Source organism: Nothobranchius furzeri, chromosome 4, assembly GCF_043380555.1.
Source record: "Nothobranchius furzeri strain GRZ-AD chromosome 4, NfurGRZ-RIMD1, whole genome shotgun sequence".
NCBI lineage: Eukaryota > Metazoa > Chordata > Actinopteri > Cyprinodontiformes > Nothobranchiidae > Nothobranchius > Nothobranchius furzeri.
This window is the reverse complement of record NC_091744.1, coordinates 85,090,178-85,113,599: the sequence shown is the minus strand read 5'-3', so window position 1 is coordinate 85,113,599 and position 23,422 is coordinate 85,090,178. Positions and strand designations below refer to the sequence as shown.

The window sequence follows — 23,422 nt, the reverse complement described above, 5'->3', positions numbered from 1 at the left end:
TCCTGTCCTTCCTTTAACACTGCCTTTTAATAAAGCACATTTATTTTCCAGCCATGACAGGAAGTGCGTCTGCAGCCAGAGTTGTCAGTATTATTTACTATAAACAGTCTTTTGCTTTGTTGCAATTCTGACAGTTAATGCGATTACAGAAGCCAGTGAGTGCACTTTTGTATCTCGCTCTGATGCGGTCAGCGTTCCCCGGGGCGGATGCTAACCTCTGAGCGTCTTCATGTGCTGGACAGCCATACGCAGGACAGTGAGCTTGTCCAGCTTACGGGACATGGCGTTACAGGTGGGCACCAGAGACGCCAGCTCATCAATGAAGCTGTTCATCTTGTCCCTCCGACGCTTCTCGATCTGACTGTGAGCCTCTCTGCAAAGATTTGAAACGGTGGAAATCTTTATTCAACGCAAAATCAATCAGAAGTTAAGATGGTATTTAAAAAGTATTACCTGGCATTTTTAATCCTGCCTTGTTGGTCGCTGAACAAAATAAACAGGACACATTAAAAGGGAACAGCTGGGTAGAACAAATCACACATTTTAAGGATTGAAGATTTATAGTTTTAACAGTTTTTTTTTAATTGGTTTCGGTCTCTTGTGATTTTAGTTTGTAATTAGATTTGATCTGGAACAGCGCCTTGGGCTTCCTGGTAAGGTGCTTTATAATAAACAACTCATTCAGGTTGTGCAACTTAATCACAAATATGCAGACAGGGTTTATTAAACTGCCAGAATCACACCGGGCTACGATTAATCATGCAAGTTTCAGGGAAGTCTAAAATGTCGCCAGGAAACCCGGTTGCTTTGGATGGGTCGCAACACACTTCGAGCAGGTTTCCGAGACAAAATTCATCCTAAAACAGTCACAGACTTCTTCCCCTTTGTCTAGTTTAGCGAGCCAATAAGAGCAGAAAGGTGCGACTGCTGAGTCGTGGGTGACTAGAGACGCATCCTGGCGTTCCAGGAGCCGGACGGGAAGCACGAACTTCCACCTAAACCGAGGATAAACAGCGACACTTTCTTACTAAACGGAGACAGAGCTTTATTTGCTGGAAGCTGGTGGTATGATGTATTGCAATACTAAAATTTCCATTTAATTGATTTAATTGGAAAGTCAGGTCGGACTGCCACCTAGCAGTCGGAGTTGGAATTGCACCACATAAAAAATAAATGTTTGTATATAAATTCTCAGTTTAAAAATATCGATTAACTGCTATTAAATAATGATTCAATATCATAAAACAAAATGTGATATTTCAACATAGGGTCCCACGGTGATGGTGGACGAGCTTCTGCAGCTCTTCAGCAAGAACGTTTGTCAGATTCAGCCCAGCCTGTTTTGTGTGACTAATTTTCTCCTGCTCACTTGATGAATGTTAATTTATCAGTAGCACAGCTGGACCCTTTGCTCAGTGTGACAGCCACGTGTTCCTGTATTAACTCATTCACTGCCAATGACGACTAAAGTCGTCATTTGCATTTTTTACTTTGTGGGCGTCGGACGAGCCCCCGCACCGTGAGAACAAACATCTCAGCTCCAAAGCCGATCTTCATCCGCATACGTCACACGTCACGTGATCAGGAAGCAGAACATCCATGTGTTAGGAGATCGTTTTGGGCCGCTGCTGTAAAAACAAAAAGTGAGGCGTGAACCGGAAAAGCTTCTGCCGATCGCAATTCAACAACGGATTATGAAAGAACGGATAATGCTCGGATTCTTCCCGATGTAAGAGGTGAGTCTCCGCTTTGCTTTGGTTGTTTTGGCGTCGACATCATCCTAGGGCGCAACGTTCTGTCACTCTTAAAAAAAAAAACAGTACGAATGGTGAGAAACGCCGGCAGCGAAGGGCTTTACCGATCATGAAAAGCCCTTCGCAACACTCCCTAGGAGGCATAAAGCACGGTGCCACAAAGCAGCAGAAAGCGCGACGCGACTAACACGCCAGAAAACTTCCAACAAGCCAAAATCTCTGTTACTCTCCAGCTAACCCAAAAGAAGCAGCTAGCATGGTTGGATTAATTAATTCAACCTAAACCTTCCTAGTTATTCAGAACAATAAGCGCAGATGTGCCGTTAAAACGCGGGTATCGTTCCTAACATCTTCTTTCTTCTGTGTGGTACAGAAATGTTCCGGAGAAGAAACACCAAATATACGCTTTAAACACACATTTTGGATGAACAGATTTATATTTTAGAAGACTCTCTTCTAAGCTTCACAAGCCAAAAAAAAACAAAATAAACAACAACAGAGTGGTACCTGCTCAGCTTGTCTTTGTCTGGATCCATGTCACTAAAGTAGAAACGAAAACAAAACCATGTCCCGTTAGTTGGTGTTTCAGTGATTCGTTAAAGTGAATACATCTATTATTAACAGGAACTTACTCAAATGAGAAGCCATCAATCCTGGAAGGAAACACATTTATTAATCGGGTTGTGCCGTTGGGGTTTTGAAAAAGCTGATTATTTACAGTCAGCAGTTTCTGATCTGTGTTTGAAGAAAACGTACTGGTAGTCTGTGCTGCTACCCTTCCTCTTGCGGGTGTAGTCCATGCTGGGCGTGCTGATGGAGCTGGAGATGAGGTCAGTGGAGCTGGGGGACATGAAGTCAGTCATTGTAGACGAGATGTCCATTCGTTGGTCTGCCATCAGGTCATCTGCAAACATCAACGATACACAACTTCTTAAGCCTGAGTCATGCTTCTCCGTCAGCTCCAACAGGGAGAGACACGTACGCACGGAGACGTTTAGCCCTCGTGCTTCTCCGTCTCCTGGAGAGTGTTGCAAAGCAATTCCCCGCCAGGACAGCAGAGGGCGTAGCGCTGTTCTGTGGTATCCTGTCATGTATCGGTCCAAGATAGTGTGTTTATATTGTGTTTTTTGTATATAAGAGACTTTTTAACACGGACAAATTTGTCTCTCATCCTCCTCCACCTCTTCATGCGCTCGCCACCTCTAAACCCACGTTTCCTGTCATTTCCGTCCACAAATAAAACGCTTGCTGCGTATCTTTTCACTCCTCCAGTCACGGGGGAATTAAACGTTCATATTTGTAGAGTTTTTTCGCGAGGTATTCTTAAAGCTCCTCTGTGTCTGCCGCTAGTTATCCTCGGCTCCCTTTATGTTTTTGAGGGCGCAATGTCGGCGCTGTAGACGACAGCGGCGTCCTGACCAATCACAAGATTGCGTTCTCCGTCTCGACGGACGGATGTTAAGAAAAGAGAGTTCGACTCCGTCCGTCCTTGCGGGGGCTCTCCAGGACGGATAATGGCGTTGCGTGTCTCCGCGCTGACGCAGACGCATGAATCAGGCTTTAGTCAGTTGCATTTTATTTCTGCAAGAGATGAAAATGTGGCTTTTAAAGGTGAAGGAGGAGCTATTTTTCTGGAGCGTTTCTTGCCACGTTGCTTGATGCTCTTCACATACCGGTGGCAACCAATAAATTCAATGTTTTGTCAAAAAGGAATCATTTTCATCGCTTTAGAAACACACAATCCTGGAAAATCCTCATCCAGTCACTAGCTGCATTTCCACTGTTGGAGTTCCGAGAAAATTCTGGGACGGGGAAAGGCGACAGGAAAAATGCGATGACCCTAACCCTGAAGAAAGGAGGTTGGGCCCTTGAAATTTAGTAATTTCAAAAACTAGCTTGTTTTAACGGCAAGAAACATATCACCTATTCCACCTTTAAAACCAAATCGGAGCTTATATGAAAAGAGTCAGTGGAACATCAGCAAAGGCTTAAAAGTAGAAATTTTAGGGTGGATAAAAAAAATCTCACTCACCACAGATGTTCATCACAGCCTCTGTGTTAAAATCATCTCCTTCCATCCACTCTTGAGCCCTCAACTGCCGACACACAAAGTCATCCGAGTTAAGCCCGTTTCAGACATGAGATGTGCTTTTTCATCAGTCTGTGAAAGCCTTGGCATTCACTGACTCTGAAATAGGTCACAGTTACATGAATGTTCTTCATAGCTGCAGTCAGACATGTCAGTAACAACAGTGTTTTAACAATATATCAAATAAATTACACAACCAGGGATGTTTTTCTTCTATAGCAATTAATACTTATATAAAAACATGGTGGCAGTGAGTCGAATTAGCACAAATAAACCCTTGTTTTTACAAGCCTGTGCCTAAAAAAGATGCTGTTATTAAAGGCGTAGAACACTCATTTCCTGATTTGTGGGCATCTCTCCTCTGATTGGCCAACAGCAATGCGGCTCTACCACTGACACCTTTGGTCTGCAACGTTGATGCTTTATCTCCACAAATAACACAAGCCTGGAGGAGTTCTGCTGTGTGGTGGAGTTGCTAACATTTAGCTTCTAAACTTGCTTCTAAACAACAACAACCTTCCCTGTTGTGAGCCAAGATGGGTCGAAGAAGAAGACGACGATCTTTTATATAGCACCTCTCAAGATGTAAATCACGAGGCGCTTCACAAAACCAAAAAAAAAATTTAAAATTAAAGTATAAATTGATTTAAAAAATGATTAAGTCATTCACTGTCAATGACGACAAAAGTCGTCATTGGCATGTTTTTATTGTGTGGGCGTCGGACGAGCCCCCGCACTGTGAGAACAAACATCTCAGCTCTAAAGCAGATCTTCATCCGCATACGTCACACGTCACACGATCAGGAAGTAGAACATCCATGTGTTAGATCGTTTTGGGCCGCTGCTGTAAAAAAAGTGAGGCGGGAACCGGAAAAGCTTCTGCCGATCACAGTTCAACAACGGATTATGAAAGAATGGATAACGCTCGAAACGCGCGGATTCTTCCTGATGTAAGAGGTGAGTCTCCGCTTTGTTTTGGTTGTTTTGGCATCTACATCATCCTAGAGTGCAACGTTCTATCACTCTTTAAAAAACTGTAAAAACGGTGAGAAACTCTGGCAGCGAAGGGCTTTAGCGATCAGGAAACGGTTGGCAGTGAATGAGTTAAAAATACGTTTAAAAGGAGAAAAGAAAAAAAATTATCGAAAGTGAGAGAAAATGAATACGAAGGAGGGAAATTAGTGGATCCTGGGAAAGATGTAATAGGTAGAGCAGAATAGAGCAGTAGATGAAGGTCCCAACAGGTGAGTCTTCAGCTGCTTTTTAAAGGAGACCACTGAGTCCACTGATCTCAGGCTCAGGGGGAGAGAGTTCCAGAGTCTGGGGGCCACAGCTGCAAATGATCTGTCACCTTTGACCTTTAGCATGGCGCTGCACAACCAGTAGGCTTTGATCACTGGACCTCAGGGACCTGCTGGGGGTGTAGGGACTAAGAAGATCACCAGTGTAAGATGGTGCTTGTCCATGTAAGGCCCTATAGACCAGAACCAGGATCTTGGGTGGGTGTTAAGTGACAGTTTGACAGAACTGTCAGGCTTTTCTTTCCTAGAGTTTCACCTTCAGAGGCTAATAAAGGAGATAGGTGTGGGAGACTGTTTTCATGTTCAGCCTGCATGAAACACTCAGATTAGAATCAGAAATAATCATTAAAAAACATTTTTCCAGTGTTCCTCATCTTTAAAAGTTAACATAATGAAGACAGATGAAGAGCAGAGGTTGTTTCTGTGGATTAAAAACGCAAAAGGACGCGTTTTCCTGAGCGAGCAGATGCTGCAGAGCTAATTATATAAAAGTTTGCAGCCCTTATTTGTTTAATGATGCATGTTGTTAGCTCCTTCCAAGCAAGCCAGTCATGCCAAATCACCCAAACGCTGCAGCGCTGGCCAATCTGTTCATGTGTATCCATTGTTTCAAATACATCAAGTGCGGACACTGATTTGTAAACGTCACCAACATACTGCAGTTTGTCACAGAAAAGCCACTTTGCTCACTCAGACATCACAACAGGATGTTTGCTTTGCAATCAGTAAATGTTAAACAGCAAATATGTGGAGAAGGTCGGAGGAATTTAAGACTAAAGGTATAAAAGATGCATAAAAGCTAAAGACACAGATTCTGTTGCCTGGAAACACAAAGCAAACATGGTGCCATCTGGGTCAAGTAGCTAAGCAGAATAAACAGGAACCCACTGTTGTCTGGGTGGCTGTATATTAATACTGTTGCATTTACTTTAGGGGCATATTCATCTCATGAAGTCAAACTGAAGACAACGTATTCAGTGGCTCGCGGTACATTCTTTAGCAGCACTAGCTATTCTCTCATTCTGATGTGGTGGATTTCTGTCCCGCGTGTCATTACAGCGCTGCTTCATTTCTAAATGTCTGGACATTGATTAACAGACTAATTTGCTTTTTAATTCAATTCAAAAATACTTTATTAATCCCAGAGGGAAACTGATTGCTGTAGTAGCTCATAATAATAATAATAATCAAGTCATCAAAGAGGTGTTGTATATTACAACGGCTGTTGGCAGGAAGGATCTCCAGTAGCGGTCAGTGTTGCAGCCAAACTGAAGAAGCCTCTGACTGAAGACACTCTTCCGTTGTCGGACAGTCTTGTGAAGAGAATGCTCAGGGTTGTCCATCATTTTCTTGATTCTCAGGAGAATCCTTCTTTGCATGATCTCCTCCAGTGGTTCCACAGTCGTCCCCAGAACAGAACCAGCCTTTGTTATTAGGCTGTTGAGCCTTTTCAGGTCCCTGCTTCTGATGCTGCTACCCCAACAGACGATGGCTGGAGAGATTACACTCTCAACAACAGACTTGTAGAAGATCTGCAGCATCTTGCTACAGACATTGAAGGGCCTAAGCGTCCTTAAGAAGTGCAGTCTGCTGTGTCCCTTCTTGTAAACGGCTTCGCTGTTCTTTCTCCAGTCCAGTCTGTTGTCCAGGTGAACTCCAAGGTATTTGTATTCCTCAACCACCTCCACTTCTTCTCCCATGATGGAAACAGTGTTTGACTCCACCCAGTTTCTTCTGAAGTCTAAAATCATCTCCTTTGTTTTGTTCACGTTCAAGGTCAGATGGATCCATTTCTACAATAAAGTCAGACTGAAATCTGTATTTTTGTTTCTGACACGCTTGCTTGGGTCTGCTGTCCTGTTTTCGGACCAAACCTTTGACTCTGGGAAAGTTTGGTAGACAAAGTAAGGTGATGGTGACTCCAAGCCGCCCAGGTCCCAAACCATCACCCCTCCACCACCATATGGGGCAACGGTGGCACAGGAGTTAAGTGCTCGCCCCGTAATCGGAAGGTCGCAGGTTCGAGCCCCGCTCAGTCTGTCGCTGTCGTTGTGTCCTTGGGCAAGACACTTAACCCACGTTGCCTGCTGGTGGTGGTCGGAGGGACCGGTGGCGCCAGTGCTCAGCAGCCTCGCCTCTGTCAGTGCGCCCTAGGGCAGCTGTGGCTACATTGTAGCTCATCCCCACCAGTGTGTGAATGTGTGTGTGAATGGGTGAATGACTGATTGTGTTGTAAAGTGCCTTGGGGGGTTCCAGGACTCTAGAAGGCGCTATATCAAATACAGGCCATTTACCATACTGGCAGCTGATATGCTGTGTTGGTTTCCATCACACATCCTGCTGCTCGGTAAAACTAATGCCTCGAGATATTTAAAGTGTGATCAAGCGGTCTCAGTTATTTCTTTGAGACACAAACTCTTCAACCTTGAGCTGAGGATTTGGGTATTTTCACTACTGGGAAGATGTTTTCCGGTTCTCGTTCTCAATTTTTTGCTCTTCTGAATATTTCATGTGCAGCAGCAGTTGCTTCTCTAAAATCTTTCCAGATATTTTTCATACAAGTATTTATTTTGTTAAAGGGACTTTACGACTTTTGAAATTTTATGCTCGCGATCGCCCCCTCAGGCCAAAAGCGTAATGGCAGCTTCAATAGTAGGCTCGTGCACGAGGCGCACATGCTGTACGTGCACACTCCTTAACGAAAATAACAGCTGAGACAGTCCCGTGTGTGTGTGTGTGTGTGTGTGTGTGTGTGTGTGTGTGTGTGTGTGTGTGTGTGTGGGTGGGTGTGGCCCGGAGGACAGAGGACAGGAGAACGTGCAGCTAATTAATTAATTAATGTGGTTCTGTACCTTTCTCTTCAGCACAGCCGACAAAGGTTTATGATGGGTCAGTCCTCCTGCATGCTCAGATCATTCCCTTCCCTTGCTTGAAAAATTGTTCCAAAATGAAAGTTGAACCCACATCTTTTTTATCTGTGAATTCAATGCCGTTCGGCGAGTCTCAAATAAAAATTTGGGCGTCTTACTGTAAAAAATATACCATCAATGTAAAAAAGAAACTCTAAATAAACTATGTTCACACCCAGAATTGAACTCAGGTCTTCTACATGAGAGTCAGACATCTAACTAGGTGAGCTAAAGCACCAGTAACATTCACAGTATCTGTAACATTTATATCCTTGATGACAGCTGAAACAACGTCAAACCAAAGAACAGATCGGAACAAAAATGGCTATTTTGTTGCTAATTAGCAGGAAATATCTAGAAGAAAGTTCTACAGAAAGTAGCTAAGGGTCCTCAGAAATGTAGCTAGCTTTGTCACTAGGCGTTAGGAACAGAGACAAAGTGGCACTGCCTCTCTCTCTGCTGCTAAAGCTACGGATAGCAGATGCTACGGGCGATGCCTGAGCGTGAACGCGCATGAAGCAGCCTGCTCGACCCGAGCATCTCTCTTTTTCTGTGATTTTACAGAAAAACAGGCAATCACAGTAAAAATGCCAGGGCTCATTCTACAGGACCAGGGCATTGCAGGAGAATGTATGAAGAAGACATTTATTATTTCTATACATGTTTTGGCTGTCAAACTTCCATAATGTCCCTTTAAACACACCTTGAATATCCAGAGGAATAAACTACCAAAGGTGCTCACATTTGCTGAACACCAGTTAAACACACTTACTTGCTGTAAGTGAATAGAAAATTCTCTCCTTTTCTATGAAGTTCTTCTGTATTTGGCTTGTTTTTGTTAACTAAAAATATATTTGTCCATCATCTGATGTTAGAGTTACACCATTTTAATCCTCGTAATGGATGCGGACAGAAGTACCACATAGTTCCACTTCTCGGATGACTCACATTAGACTCACTGGTTCAAACCCACCCTCTCTGAAGGACAGGTGGGAGGGTTCTACACACATAAAACCAAAGGTGCTTCAGGTACCTGGTTAAGAAACTGGTACAGGCCTCCTGGACGGGCCTGGTGTCGTCTAGATCAACCGGGTCTGCTCCGTTCTGAGTCTGGTTTGATTCAGCCTGACCTAGTTTTATCCGGTTTGATGTGGTCTGCCACCGTGTGATCTGATCTTCATGCAGCCCGTGCGACCTATCTGCCTCTGCAAAGAAGAACAAATCAGGCAAATGCAAATCCATGAATGCAAAGTTTCAGCAAATCAGAACATGTAAAAAGACACAGCATCAAAGTGATGCACCGTGTGATCAGTGACGTTGGGAAATTTTCTTTGAGCGATAATTTGCCACCTCTGTAACACGAACAGCGCAGAAGTCATTTAGCTTACGAACGCGGTAAGGAATTGCAAACATGATTATCTGTTCAACGAAGTCAGTATTTAGTCAAATATAATGTTCAGTCGGTTTGAAGCTGAACAGAAACTTTGATCTCAACATATCACCCCCGCTGCACCATAAACATTTGTAAGCATATTTTTGTATCCGTTATGGCTCCGGTACTCAGTAGGAAAAATCCTAAAGTCCCAGTAGCACAAATACGATAGACGACTGGATGGTACATTAACAGCATTTTGGACCAACGTCCACAGAAAAATCAAGTCAATCTGAAAGTGAACCCTACCCCTGCAGCAAGATCGTTTTACTGGAACACTGTAATAACCTTTGTAAACCTTATGGGGGAAAAAAGTCAAATTCAAATAGTTCTGCTTTGTTTAAATGAAAAGATAATAAATCTCCCATGACACTTTGGTCCTAATACAAGTAATGTTCCATCTTCTCTTGCTTTTCCAGAACTTGCTGCAAACTAGGGTGTTGATAACATTTAGAGAGGTAAACGCCATGGTTCCATAAAGTGTGATTGGCATTTTTATGAGCGTGAGTACAGTACCGGGCCAATGCCTGGTATTGTTATTAATGCATTCAGTAACTTCTGTATGATCCCACGGACCCATATGGGTGTGTGGAGAGAAGCTCTGCAATGTTGGTGATATGAAATATATTTAAAAAATGGTCAGAAAAAATAAATCTGTATTTAAACTAGATGGTAAAGTATTGTCATCTGGTCAGGATGCCTCCTGGACGCCTCCCTGGTGAGGTTTTCCGGACACGTTCAACCGCGAGGAGACCTAAAGGTAGACCCAGGACACGGTGGAGGGACTATGTCTCTCACCTGGCCAGGGAACGCCTTGGGATTCCCCCGGAGGAGCTGGCCCAAGTGGTTGGGGAGAGGGGAGTCTGGGCCTCTCGCCTTAGGCTGCTGCCCCCATGACATGACTCGGATGAAAATGAATGAATGGATGGATGGATGGATGGTAAAGTGTTGGCATATTTAAAAAATTCTGAAAATGCAGGTTGGTCCTCCAAGCTCTTCTTTGTAGAAATAATCCCTCTGATCCATGACTGATCTAGTCTCCCACCAGAGGTAATAAAGCAACCTTAACGTATGTGTGTGTCCACAGCTGGAGATGTAGGCAGTCCTAGGTACAGGATGAGCTTCTTTACAAGAAAAACCTCCAGTTTAGAAGGGGAAAACCACTATTTCTAAATTAAACACTGAAAGGAGCTGGTGCTGGGGTGGAAACTGGGTCAATCTGTCTCTATGGTCTCCTACCAGCCAGGCTCAATTTTCATCCACCACCTACTTCTACCTCATCAGTGAGTCAGCAAGACATTCAGCTTCATCTCCCTGTTACACACACACACACACACACACACACACACACACACACACACACACACACACACACACACACACACACACACACACACACACACACACACACACACACACACACACACACACACACACACACACACACACACACACACACACACACACACACACAGGAAGCAGCCAGCAACCTGCTAACGAATCAAGGAAACACCCGGAGAGCGAGCAGACCGTTAAGGCTTCCATCCAAACTAATGAGTTTTTCAGCGGTTTGCGGCATTGAGAAGGTGGAAAACCCCACTTTTCCCATTCCCAATCGGATCTAGCATCTTTGGGATGCGCTGGTTGAGCTTGATCCACAAACGTCACATTTTGCAACTTACTGGATCAACATTACCAACGGGCGTGGGAAACAAATCAAACGCTGAACTGTGTCAGTCAGCGCTCAGCTCTACATTCTGAGACTCGTAACGATGGGAAAAAACACACTTTACAATCAGATTCATGACATTGATGAGAAATTTTCAGTTAGCTGAGGTGGGAGATGGTTTTCTGGAATGCTCTTCACATGGCAACAAATAAATTAAATGTTTTGACAAAAGAAAATAATGACGTGCAATCCTGGAAAAATCTCATCCAATCACTGTGAATGTCCCGTTCTAAATGATTGGATCCTGATCCATCCATCAAACCGTCCTCTGACTACTTCCTCTGCAGACACCTTTTGCCCACGAATCACTCGTTCTTGGCTCGGAGCAGCTGAACAGGAAGTGAAGCCAGATCTGGGCTAGCTATATTAACTAGCATAGTAGCATACTAGATTGTTTATGGTTATGTAGCCTGACAGAAAACAGTGGAGGGTGTTTCCAGTTTAATACCAGTCCTCCCTGCTGGATGCCCAGTCTAGATCCCAGTGGTTTCTCTCTCGTAAATGTTCTGTGGGGTCAGAGTCAGGAGAAATCTGGATCGGTAATGGACTATGAGGAGCTAAGTTACGTGAGGAACTATGGCAGAAAAGGAGCCAAGAACAGGTCGAACATGTAAGATAAAGCAACGTTTTTATGTTGGTTTGACAGTATCCGCTGCATCCAGCGGTTTCTTATATTCTGGGGGCATGGCTTAGGGGCAGGGCCTGAAGAAAGAGGGTTGGACCTTTGATTTATGCATTTTCTAAAGGTTGTTTGTCTGAGCGGCTGTTTTCAGAAACAATAACCTTACCTTTAACAGGTTATTAAATAAATCATTAGTTGTTTGACTTCCAGATTATTCAAGTTCATAAAATTATCTAGTCTGATGCATATCAAATATATATATATATAATATAATAATATAATTAGTTTTTGATTATAAAATACCAAGTGGGCGCAGATTATTCAGCTAAAATAAACCAATCCACGGATAATTCCTAAAGCAGACATTGCTTTGTTGCCGTGCATTAGCACTTCTGTGCAACACAACTTAACATCTATTTTATTATTAAGAGATACTAAAGCATTTGCACATTGGCACATACTACTTTTGACATTAAAAGAGCAAGTCACCCCCTACCAAAGTACTCCACTCCACTCCCACTTCCTGTTGAAAAATGCAACAAATGCTGTTGCCTAGCAGACCGAGAGGGTGGAGCCGCTAACAAATACACACACACAGGCTCACAATGACATTGTGACATCATATGGTACCAGCTAACATTCTAGGGTACCTCTTAGCCAATAGCGATGGCAGATTTAAATTCAAATGCAGTGCAGAGTTTTTACCTGACAACGGCACAACACTGACAATTTTAGGCAGAAAATTCAAATTTTAACAAAAATGCACTAAAGTGCAAAACTATTGACGACACGTGTCTGCAGCACGATTAGACACGCATTTATATAGTTTATCAGGGGAAAAAAAGCTGATTTGGGGTGACTTGCTCTTTAAGTGGATCTCTCATTCTTAGTTTTACAGCAACAAACAGATTGTATTTTGCCAAAAAAAAAAAAGGACAAACATTAGTTTTGAAACATGTTACACTCAGGCAAAAACATTAGTCATCACTGGTCCAACAACCGGATTACTGATGACATTTTAAACATTTAACCTTGTCAGTTAAACCATAAATCAAACCTGCCACATCTCCTGAGTTACACACCGGAGTTTCTTCTATAACAGTAAATGGTAAATGGCCTGTATTTGATTTAGCAACTTCTAGAGTCCTGGAATCCCCCCAAGGTGCTTTACAACACAATCAGGCATTCACCCATTCACACACGGGTGGGGGTGAGCTACGATGTAGCCACAGCTGCCCTGGGGCGCACTGACAAGAGGCGAGGCTGCAGAGCACTGGCGCCACCGGCCCCTCCGACCACCACCAGCAGGCAACGTGGGTTAAGTCTCTTGCCCAAGGGCACAACGACAGCGACAGACTGAGCGGGGCTCGAACCTGCAACCTTCAGATTACGGGGCGAACACTTAACTCCTGTGCCACCGTCGCCCCTCGTATGTATGTTTATAAGGCAACAGGATGTTCGACTTGCTCAGCAAAAGCTTATAGCTAATAACTGGCCTTTACGTCTCTTATCAGGTAGCACCCATCAGACCAACTTCCTGTCTTGTTCTGACTTGGCAGAACTTAGATTTTATTACTTATGCAAGAAGTAGTCAGTCATTAACCTCCTTTCTGGATAGACTTGCGGCTGTACCACTTAACAGTTATTGTCTAATTGGTGTTGGACTGAAAAAAGTTGAAGACTAGTTCTCAGCAAAAAAGGGCATCTCACCTCTAAACTGCAGTCTTTTGGGCTAGTTGAGAAGAATTAAAGGAAGTGATTTACTAATACAACAGCAGCTGATGTATCTGGATGTGTCTGAAACATGTTTAGATGCATAGTCTGACTTTTGGAGGTTAGGTAGAATGAAATGGCGACCCGTCTGCAGTAAATGACAGCATACGGACTAAAAATTAATTTAAAAAAAAGACTTAGACTCTGAAAAAAAGAAAAGTAAAAAATAAACAACAAATCTGCATCCAAACTCCTCATTTATTGGTATAAAATTGTGTTAATTAATACTAAACAGAAGTAAACACATTTCTTTCTCTCTTTTAATAAATCTGCATAACTCGTAGCAAAAGTGGTGTCGAGCTTTTGTATGAAGCTAAATTATCAGTGCAGAAAAAAAGCAGATCAAAGACGGAGAACTCTGAGGTAAGGAATCGATTTGATTACCCTCTCTGAACCTTTCGCTAGTCTGGCAGAACCTGCTCCGTCTTTTTCAGGTTTTCGGTGATGACGACGCTAAAATCTGCTTTTTGCTGTGAGTCAGAAACCGATTTTCAGCTGTGATCCAGTTTAGCTGAGAGAAGATTGTTTTCAGACGAATGCTTAAAGTTTTAAACGAGTAAATTTCATCTTGAGAGCGTTGTTCTGATGAGTGCATGAAATTATATTGGGTTTCAAAACTTTAAAAGTCTCCAGTTACTGTTGCATATGGACTGACCTCGGGCAGCAATCAGTGACTTGAATCACTAAACTGACTAGAAAACAAAGACTGAGAAACAATCTCTTGCAGCGACAGGCAGATGCGACAAAGAAATTAAGCATTTAATTTTCATTCAACTGGGATATTCTGGTTAAAACATTGAAAATAAATATCTTGATTCAGCCCTCAACCTGCCCAGCTGCAGCACTCCAGGTGCTGCTCATTGTCAATCACTGTCTCCTCCCACTTCCTCTGATTAGCTGATCCGGATCACCTATCCTCATCCTAAAATCTGGCTCCAACGTCCCTTTGTGCTGAGTCGTGCTGTCAAGATGAGAGGTATGGATCAGATCTGAGAGCCGGAGCCGGGTGGGGGTTGGTGGGTTGACTCGTGTGTAGACGAAGGGACTTGGTGGTTTTAACTAGGTTGAGGCTGGGCCAGTTGCCTGAAGGCAAGTTTGTTTTTGGTGGGGAGGCATCCTGACGGCTGCTGAGCTTGTGGGGAACAGGAGACCGTGGATCATGTCCTGTTGTGGTGCCGGTTGTTTGCGGAGGAGAGGAGGTCCTTGTTTGGCTGTCTAGAGGCTACAGGGACGGTCGTGTTCGGCTGGCAGGCCCTGTTGGCGGTGCCTGATCGGGTCGTGATTGGGGCACTGCTACGTTTTCCTCGTGCTGTAGGGGTGTACGAGAGGCTGTGAAGGGAGTGGCTGTCGAGAAATGGTTGCTGTGGCAGCAATGCGCCCTTTGGGCATCCAGCATGTCTTCAGTGAAGAAGACCCGAGAGCCACCAAACAGTTCCAGAGTCAAAAGGCCCCAGAAGATGCTGATCCAGTTACTGAATCAGTGAGGGTCCAGGAGGGTGCTTGGAATAAAATCTAAATCCTGAATCTGAAGTCAGTTCCTGCTCTCAAGACCAGATTGTTTGAACCTTGTGTTCTCCACACCGCTTGAATCAGTGGTTTTCAGGTCTGGTCTCCACCAGTGGTTACTCTGGTCCTCAGGACACACCGTCTTGCATGTTTTCTGTGTTGCCCTTTTAAACACCCTGCTGCCACACACCTGGCTTAGATGAATAAGTGACTAACAGGCCTCTGCAGTGCTTGATGTCCTCCAGAGGAGCCAATGTAAATCTGGTGTGCTGAAGCAGAGACATGGGAAAACATATAGGACAGTGTGCCCTGAGGACCAGGGTTGGGAAACACCATGCATCTTGACAATTAAAGCACCATGATGCACAAATGTCAAGCACATCACTGAGAACCATTGCTCAAACTAAATTTGCACAAATAAACTGATAAAAGGTTACTTTTCTTACAGCCCCACATAAGTGCACTCCACAAGGCTTTCTGCATGACTCACTCTGCTTGAGATGTTGAAAGCTTTCCATAATTATAACTAATACAATGAGGCGGACAGGCTAACCACATCTTGTAAGTTTTCCCACCTCTCTAACCTCTGCCCTACTTACTTTTATGACAGCTTTGATTTTTGACATGAAAAAGTGTCTCCTTGATTAGCAGCTTTGCTCCATCATCACAACTGTTTCTGTTATCTCATAGCTTTCGTGGCAGCGCATCGATACTGATAACTGTGGTGGGTTACCACTTGTCAAGAAATTTAGGGAGTATTGTCTCTTTGGTGCATTTTCTCCAAACAAAATTGTTCATAAAACTGAAAGCACCCAAATATTGGTAGATTACTAAAATTAAACATTCAATTCAATTCAAAACTACTTTATTAATCCCAGAGGGAAACTGATTGCTGTAGTAGCTCAGAATAATAATAATAATCAAGTCATCAAAGAGTTGTTGTATATTACAATGGCTGTTGGCAGGAAGGATCTCCAGTAGCGGTCAGTGTTGCAGCCAAACTGAAGAAGCCTCTGACTGAAGACACTCTTCCGTTGTCGGACAGTCTTGTGAAGAGAATGCTCAGGGTTGTCCATCATTTTCTTGATTCTCTGGAGAATCCTTCTTTGCATTATCTCCTCCAGCGGTTCCGAAACTGCCGACACTCTGGCTGAGTCCTTGAAAGGGCTTGGAGTTCCTCCGTCTTGTTGGCCAGTGATCTCACATTGCCCGTTATGATCGATGGAAGAGATGGTTTGAATTTCCTCTTTCTCTGTCTCCGTTTAGCTCCCGCTCTGCACCCACGCTTCTTGCGTTTTAGATCATTTTGGATTTGTGGCTTCAGTTGAGGTATTATTTCAGCCTTTCCAATGTTAATCAGCTGCTCCGATTGTAAACAGCTCGTTGCCATGGTTACGCATCATAACAAATGCTCATAAAGTGAAAAAAGCTAAAAAATAGCAGTAAAAATCCTCCAAGCTTCACAGCACCAGAAACAGAAAAGTAAAGTGTCCAAAAAATACAGTTTTTCTTGAGAAACTAGAAGAAAAAATGCCGAAGAAAAGGCAAAACTTACATAAAGTCAACAGAGCTACTCCAACATGCAGCCACCCAGAGCAGCGCAGTTCCAGAGTTCATGAAATATTAAAATAAGGTTTGCACATATACTAATATTTACACCATGAATAAAAGCCAGATGTGTCTACCAAAGAGATGCTTAAAGCCAAATAAATCAAAATATGGTACTTATTACTTCAAAAAAGTGATATAGGTACTAATACCGAGACAGTGTGTGTGTGTGTGTGTGTGTGTGTGTGTGTGTGTGTGTGTGTGTGTGTGTGTGTGTGTGTGTGTGTGTCAGCAAAACTGTGAGCATCTTGGAGCAACCACCGCGGAGTGTGTGGAAAACGAGCGGTGGACCACATTTCCACTGTCAGTGTCTTGATGTTTTATAACCAAAAACATGACCCTCGTGTTGTTAAGCAGCTCGGTGAACGTCTCCATGCGTTTCACAGCCCCACGGTGACAAGATTTGTACAGATATAGGAGGGAGGCTCAGAAGTTATCGCGGCAGGATTGGTGCTCTCGAAGAAACTGTTCCAGATACCTGTGAAGGCCCGTCTCCATTGCTAGCCTGTTAGCACTTAGGTCACGTCTGGTTAACGTTTAGCAACCCGGCATTTACCCAAGCCCCGGGCACTTTCTAGCTCCGGTGCTCGCTGGAAATAATTTAAACTATGCCGACAGACTGAGTGCGTTGCTTCCATCTTTCATTAAAAAATGTCTAGCTCGCTAATATTAGCTCACAGCAGCTAGCTACGGAACGCGATCTGTCAAGACTTGGCCGCTGAGCTAGCATTCGTCCTCGCGCTCCACAAAACCAGACTGGACCAGAGTGCTGGGAAAATATCCATGACGATCTATCAGGGATTAAAAACCACAGACAAAGCTATCCCATTAGCAAAATACAGACTTAAAGTCGTTTTATACTTACAGAATATTCCACAAAATCCGTAGATCCATTCAAATGTGATGGTAATATGTAATAGCAACACATAGAACTGTGACATAAACGATTTTCAATCAGTGACCCAGTTTCTCTTCACCGTCATGACTGTCGAACCACTAACCTAGTTTTTCATCCAATGGCGTTCGCTTTGGCCTCGTAGGTGGCGCTCCAGCCAATCAGACGTCACACTTGGCTGGAAAAATATGACGGGCGTGATAATCGGCCAATGAGCGTTAAGTAGGAACGGAATGCGGAGACCAGTTGTGTGAGAGCGTGTTATGGAAAACACACCGCAAACAAACCACTTAGGAAGCCTTACAGCACGAGCTGGCCCCCGCTTAATAACATTATGATTTATTCTGATAATACGTTTACGACGATCTAAGACCAGTTCACGTTTTTATATAAATATATTCCGTTTTTATCATTTTTCATTATATTTTCTAAAGCTGTTCTTTCTGTACAACTTAATTGAAAAGAACATGCTGTTCTTATCCTTTATCCTCATGTTTATTGACATTTTTATTGTAAACTATCCTCTAAATGACCGGTGTGACTTTCATTCAAAATACGGTTGTTTTTATTTTATTCTAATTGTTAAAGTGAAACATTCAAAACAACATTTATTTGGGTTACTAATTGTAGTCTTACATATTTGGGCTTTGGCGCCCCCTGCTGGTTATTCATGTAGGTTATTTTGGTACATGATTATAAAATGAGGAAAATAGAAAAACATTTATTTCCGGTTGTCTTTTTTCATGATGTAATGAAAAGAAAATTAAAGAAAGATTTTGAAACATTTTCAACCCATTTATTGGCAAAGTGAATGACGTGTTAGCCCACTGATGCCGGGGTAAATTCTGTAATTTGTATATTTGGTTTGAAATAAAAGTGAAAGTAACGTTAACAGGTCTTTTAAGTTAAATTGTTGCCTCCTTTGAATTGCCTATAATGATAAAAAATGAACACATCTACTGTGGGGCGGGCGAGTTTCCTTAGATATACAGAGTTTGAGTAATTTATTATATGAAATGTATGTAAAATAAAAATATATTTTCTGGCGGATTATCTCGAAATATATCCGAAGGGTAGCTGATCTAAAATGTGCAATATTCTATCACGCCACTAGAGGGTAGTAGCTGTTCAAATTAAAATTTCCAAATTTCTTCATGGATTTGCAATTTTTTTTTTGTTCTTTGACTTCTTTTATTTGTTAATACTTTGATTTCTTCAACAATAAACTACATATATTGTAAGTCTGTGACGTTTTTAAGTAAAAATTGTTATTGTGAGATTAGTATTTACTCATTTGGATATGGTTTGATTGAATATTATAACATCTTTAACGATAAAAAACACACAAATATGTCTGATATTGTCTTCAATTATTCATCAATTCAACAAATTAGTAAAATTTGTGATAATAGGCGTAGTTTGTGTGACTAAGATTTATTATTTTATCGGCACTATTTATTTATTTATTTATTAAATTAAGATAGCCCATATAATTATGATAATTAAAAACTGTGTTGCATTTAAAATGGCATTTCCTAAAAAGTTGAAAACCAAACGTTACGAGGATCACATGAAGGCGTCACGCCTATGACATGGCAGGTGAGAGAGTTCGCGCGACACTACAACAGACGCACGAGCCAGCGTCAACCGTTCATACAGGTCCGACCAGCTTTGGAGATTCATATCCGTAAAGACATGTGTGTTCGTGCTTTTGCGCTCAACTTCTGTACAAAACCAAACTAAAAGGATTCGTTCTAATAAAAGAAAAAGTCGCAGGAGGCGTTTATCGGTAAGTTTAGAACATTCACCTCTATTCTAAACGGCTCTCCGCTTTAATTAGTCCAACTTCATGCTGGCAGTTCCCGGATGTAAACACTGGAAAGGTTCATATTTATGTTTGTATGTCTAGCTTTTCTGGGTTCGTGTCAGTGAGAAAATATGCTGTGTTCTTTGTGGTATTATTTGTGCGTTATATGTATATGTATATATATATATATATATATATATATATATATATATATATATATATATATATATATATATATATATATGTGTGTGTGTGTGTGTGTGTGTGTGTGTGTGTGTGTGTGTGTGTGTGTGTATAACACCTTCTCATTCAATGTGTTTTCTTTATCTTCATGACCATTTACATTGGTAGATTCTCACTGAACGCATCAAAACTACGAATGAACACGTGGAGTTTTGTTCGTAATCAAAGAAGGTGAAATAACTGAAAACGTGTTTTATATTCTATTTTCGTCAAAATAGCCACCCTTTGCTCTGATTACTGCTTTGCGCACGCTAGTATTCTCTTGATGAGCTTCAAGAGGTAGTCACCTGAAATGGGTTTTCCAACAGTCCTGAAGGAGTTCCCAGAGGTGTTTAGCACCTGTTGGCCCCTTGGTAAATGGTCATGGTCATGAAAATAAAGAAAACCCATTGAGTGAGGTGTGTCCTAACGTTTGGCCTGTACTGTATACGTATAGAGGGTGAGACTATATATATGAGCTTGGTGCTTATTCCTTTTCCTAGTTAGACATTTTAATGTGCTGAAGGACTGTTGTGCAGCATCTCTGCACATGACGGATATGTTTTCTACATAACGTCTAATTTTCAGTGCACACACACACACACACACACACACACTTCCATTATCCTCCTTTCTTTTTTCTTCCTCAGCCATGTTCTGTCAGCTTGATACTATCAGTGATGTTCAGTCCTACAGACATACTGTGTTAATGCAGATCATCAATAGAGAGAGAGAGAGAGAGAGAGAGAGAGAGAGAGAGAGAGAGAGAGAGAGAGAGAGAGAGAGAGAGAGAGAGAGAGAGAGAGAGAGAGAGAGAGAGAGAGAGAGAGAGAGAGAGAGAGAGAGAGAGAGAGAGAGAGAGAGAGAGAGAGAGAGAGAGAGAGAGAGAGAGAGAGAGAGAGAGAGAGAGAGAGAGAGATGCTAATCACACAGAATCAAGACTGATGTGTGGCTCCCCTCTGCTGAAGCATCTGCTGCCAGCATCCAACTCTTGAGATACTAAACACACACACACACACTTCACAGAAGGGCGATTTAGGGAAGTTGTAGGAGCCTCCTCGCTGTGAATACAGCCGGCCGGTGCCTCTTTTCTGTTTCAAATCTCATTAAAAAGGAAGAGAGTTGAAAGGCATCGTTGCTGCTGACGACAGCGAACTGATTGGGGCTGCTCTGGTTGGCACTTTGGTGGCATTAGCACTTAAAGGGAAATAAAAGCCACGGCCAGTGTGAGGTGGCAGTAGAAAGAAAACAGAACATGAATGATAAAAGAAATAAGTATTGTTGCAACAGTTAAACAGTAGAACCGGTTCTGACAGCATCCAGCAGAGCCGACTTGTGGAGTGGGTTTTAGGACCATGCCATGCATATGCATGCTCTGATCTCTCATAGCGGATCAGCTCATAATGATGGCCACTCATCCCTGTGATCAAAGCCAGTTGTGTAATTCTATGAATGTTCATTTTCTCCGTAGCATATAGGATCCGAAGACTTCTCTGTTGTCCTAGCTGCAGCTGCTGCCCCAGACAGCATTAGTGTTGTCTGCTGGACATGTGTCACGAGGAGGCACGCAGAAGGAGAGACGTATGGAAGGTTTAGACAAGGATAGGCAATGAAAGGCTGACGAAAGAGAATGAGCAAAGGAAGGAAAAATGTAGAGACCAGGAAGACAATTTCAAGCTGTTAAGCCACAGAAAATAATCCTCTCTTTGCTGACGGGATGAAAGAAAAGAGGGAGACAGAATGGAAAATCGGACAAGTTAAGAAACGGGGGGCAGAGGATAGAAATGATATTTGTAGCTCTATTTTTGTCATGAAAGAAAAATCTGGTGCTTCTTAGCTTTGAAGTTTCAAGAAGGTTTGGATAAAAGAAGAAATTTTCTTACTTTCAGTTAAAAAGTTTTTATTCAGAGCGTGGATGTGTGAAAGGTGGCTGTGAGAAAAGAAAAATAGAGTTGGTCCAAAGGCTTTAGAGGCGCAGGAAAAACGAATGATGAAGCTGGATAAAGGGAAGGTTCGACCTGCAGCCGGAGCTTCTGGACTGGACGGAGATCTGGTGTTGGTGGAGGCCGTTGGACAGTGGCGTGTTCAGATATTTTAAAATGGGGTGGCCCAGATGGGGCCCTTGTTTATGCAATGGTTAAGTACCACATTGTGCCATGAACATTTTGTGGTGGCAGCAGAGCCACTTCTTGGTCCTTTAGACCACCAAATAGTTCCCGAGCACAGCCACAGCTGCAGCTCACCGCCTCACGGGATGGGTCACATGCGGAGATAAAATTTCACCAGTGTGTGATGATGACTAATGGGACTTCTACTTTAGTTGCTGCCAACAGCTGGGTGGGACTGGGACCTGGACTCTGACTTTTTATATCAGTATGAATAATAACTAATAAATTATATTATTAATTATAATACAGAAATGTTTTTCAGGGCTAGAAACCCATGTCAAACATGCACGCTGCCATCTACCACCCTGGATACATCAGTGCCATTGGAGTCTGGCGGACTCGTGCTTACGTTCTAGAGTTTATCTCTTCGGAGTAGGGCTGCAACGATTCGTCGACGTTGTAGACGAATATCGACAATAGAGATAGTCGACGATGAATTTAAATGTCGACGTTGTCGCCGGACGTGTTTTTTCCGACCGAGTGAGGCATCTCACTTCATTACAATCTCTGCCGAGAGTCGCACATGCGCAATAGCTTCTCTGCTGAGCGCCGGCTAACAGAAATGGCGGCGTCCGACACCGCAGCTACGCGTACCAAAACATCTAAAGTTTGGGAGCATTCTAGCCGGGATTCGGCGAATAAAAAGATGACCTGCATTGTTTGCAAAGCAGTCCTCGCGTATCACGGCAGCACCTCGGTGATGCATGAACACTTAACGGGAAAGCACGTCGGACAGTTGAATGACACAGAGTCTGACTCGCCTCGGTAGGATTTAAATAACAGGAAAGCCAACACGTTTTGTTTTGGATGTACATTTTTTAAACGTATTTTCGCTTTAAAAAAATAGATTTTTTGTTATGCCCGACTGTGCCTGAAAAAAGTATTTTAATTCTATATATGCATTTATGTCCATACTGACTGAGCACTGTGCCTACTTGGTGTTAGACATTTTTATTTACTTTTAGTAGGAATTGGCCAATCAGCAGCAAAGTTCAATAAAATAAGTTCCAATCAGGCTTTCGTAAGACGCATTCCACTGAAACGGCTCTTTTAAAGGTATCTAATGATGTACTGATGGCGGCAGGCTCTGGCCAGTATACTGTACTGGTTTTATTGGATTTGTTTTCAGCTTTTGACACGGGTGACCATAAAATACTGTTACATCGACTTCACAATGAGTTAGGATTTTCTGGTACGGTTCTGAAGTGGTTGTCTTCCTATTTAAATAACAGAACATTCTCTTTATGTGTAAACAAGATTAGGTCTGAAGTCACATCTTTGCTTCACGGTGTTCCCCAGGGCTCGGTCCTTGGCCCAATTTAGTTTCTTATATACATTTGCCCTCTTGGGGACATTACTAAAAGCTTTACTAATGTGTCCTACCATTTATATGCGGATGACATTCAACTGTACTGCTCTTTCAAGGACACAGAGTTTAGCAAGTTAGCTGACCTACTTGATTGCATTGAGCGTATTACGGACAGGCTAGCCAGTAACTGTCTTCAGCTGAACTCAAGCAAGACCGAATCACTGATCATTGCTCCTGAACAGAAAGTGCTTTTAATCAAACAACACCTCGGTTCCCTGAGCTCCTCGGTCCAGACCAG

General features: G+C 42.7%; 2 protein-coding genes across 16 annotated transcripts in view; one reads left to right on the top strand and one right to left on the bottom strand.

Annotated features, from left to right (window-relative positions):
- The window catches only part of bmal1a (basic helix-loop-helix ARNT like 1a), a 39,959-nt gene extending 22,213 nt beyond the window's left edge, over positions 1-17,746 (bottom strand). The window contains exons 1-8 of the mRNA XM_054733422.2: positions 17,589-17,746; positions 9,087-9,258; positions 3,787-3,850; positions 2,511-2,658; positions 2,387-2,407; positions 2,262-2,294; positions 454-483; positions 216-373 (exon numbers count right to left, since the gene is read on the bottom strand). Coding sequence (XP_054589397.2) covers positions 216-373; positions 454-483; positions 2,262-2,294; positions 2,387-2,407; positions 2,511-2,658; positions 3,787-3,832 — 436 coding nt within the window. The 5' untranslated portion in view covers positions 3,833-3,850; positions 9,087-9,258; positions 17,589-17,746. The remainder of the gene's footprint in view (positions 1-215; positions 374-453; positions 484-2,261; positions 2,295-2,386; positions 2,408-2,510; positions 2,659-3,786; positions 3,851-9,086; positions 9,259-17,588) is intronic.
- Positions 14,185-23,422, top strand: part of ppfibp2b (PPFIA binding protein 2b) — a 98,357-nt gene continuing 89,119 nt past the window's right edge. For 13 of the 15 annotated variants that reach the window (XM_070550549.1, XM_070550544.1, XM_070550546.1 and 10 more), the window contains exon 1: positions 19,243-19,407. The gene's annotated coding sequence lies outside the window, so the exon portion shown is untranslated. Of the gene's footprint in view, positions 14,586-19,242; positions 19,408-23,422 lie in introns of those variants that run through there. The other 2 variants (XM_054733412.2, XM_070550559.1) reach the window with 2 other exon arrangements.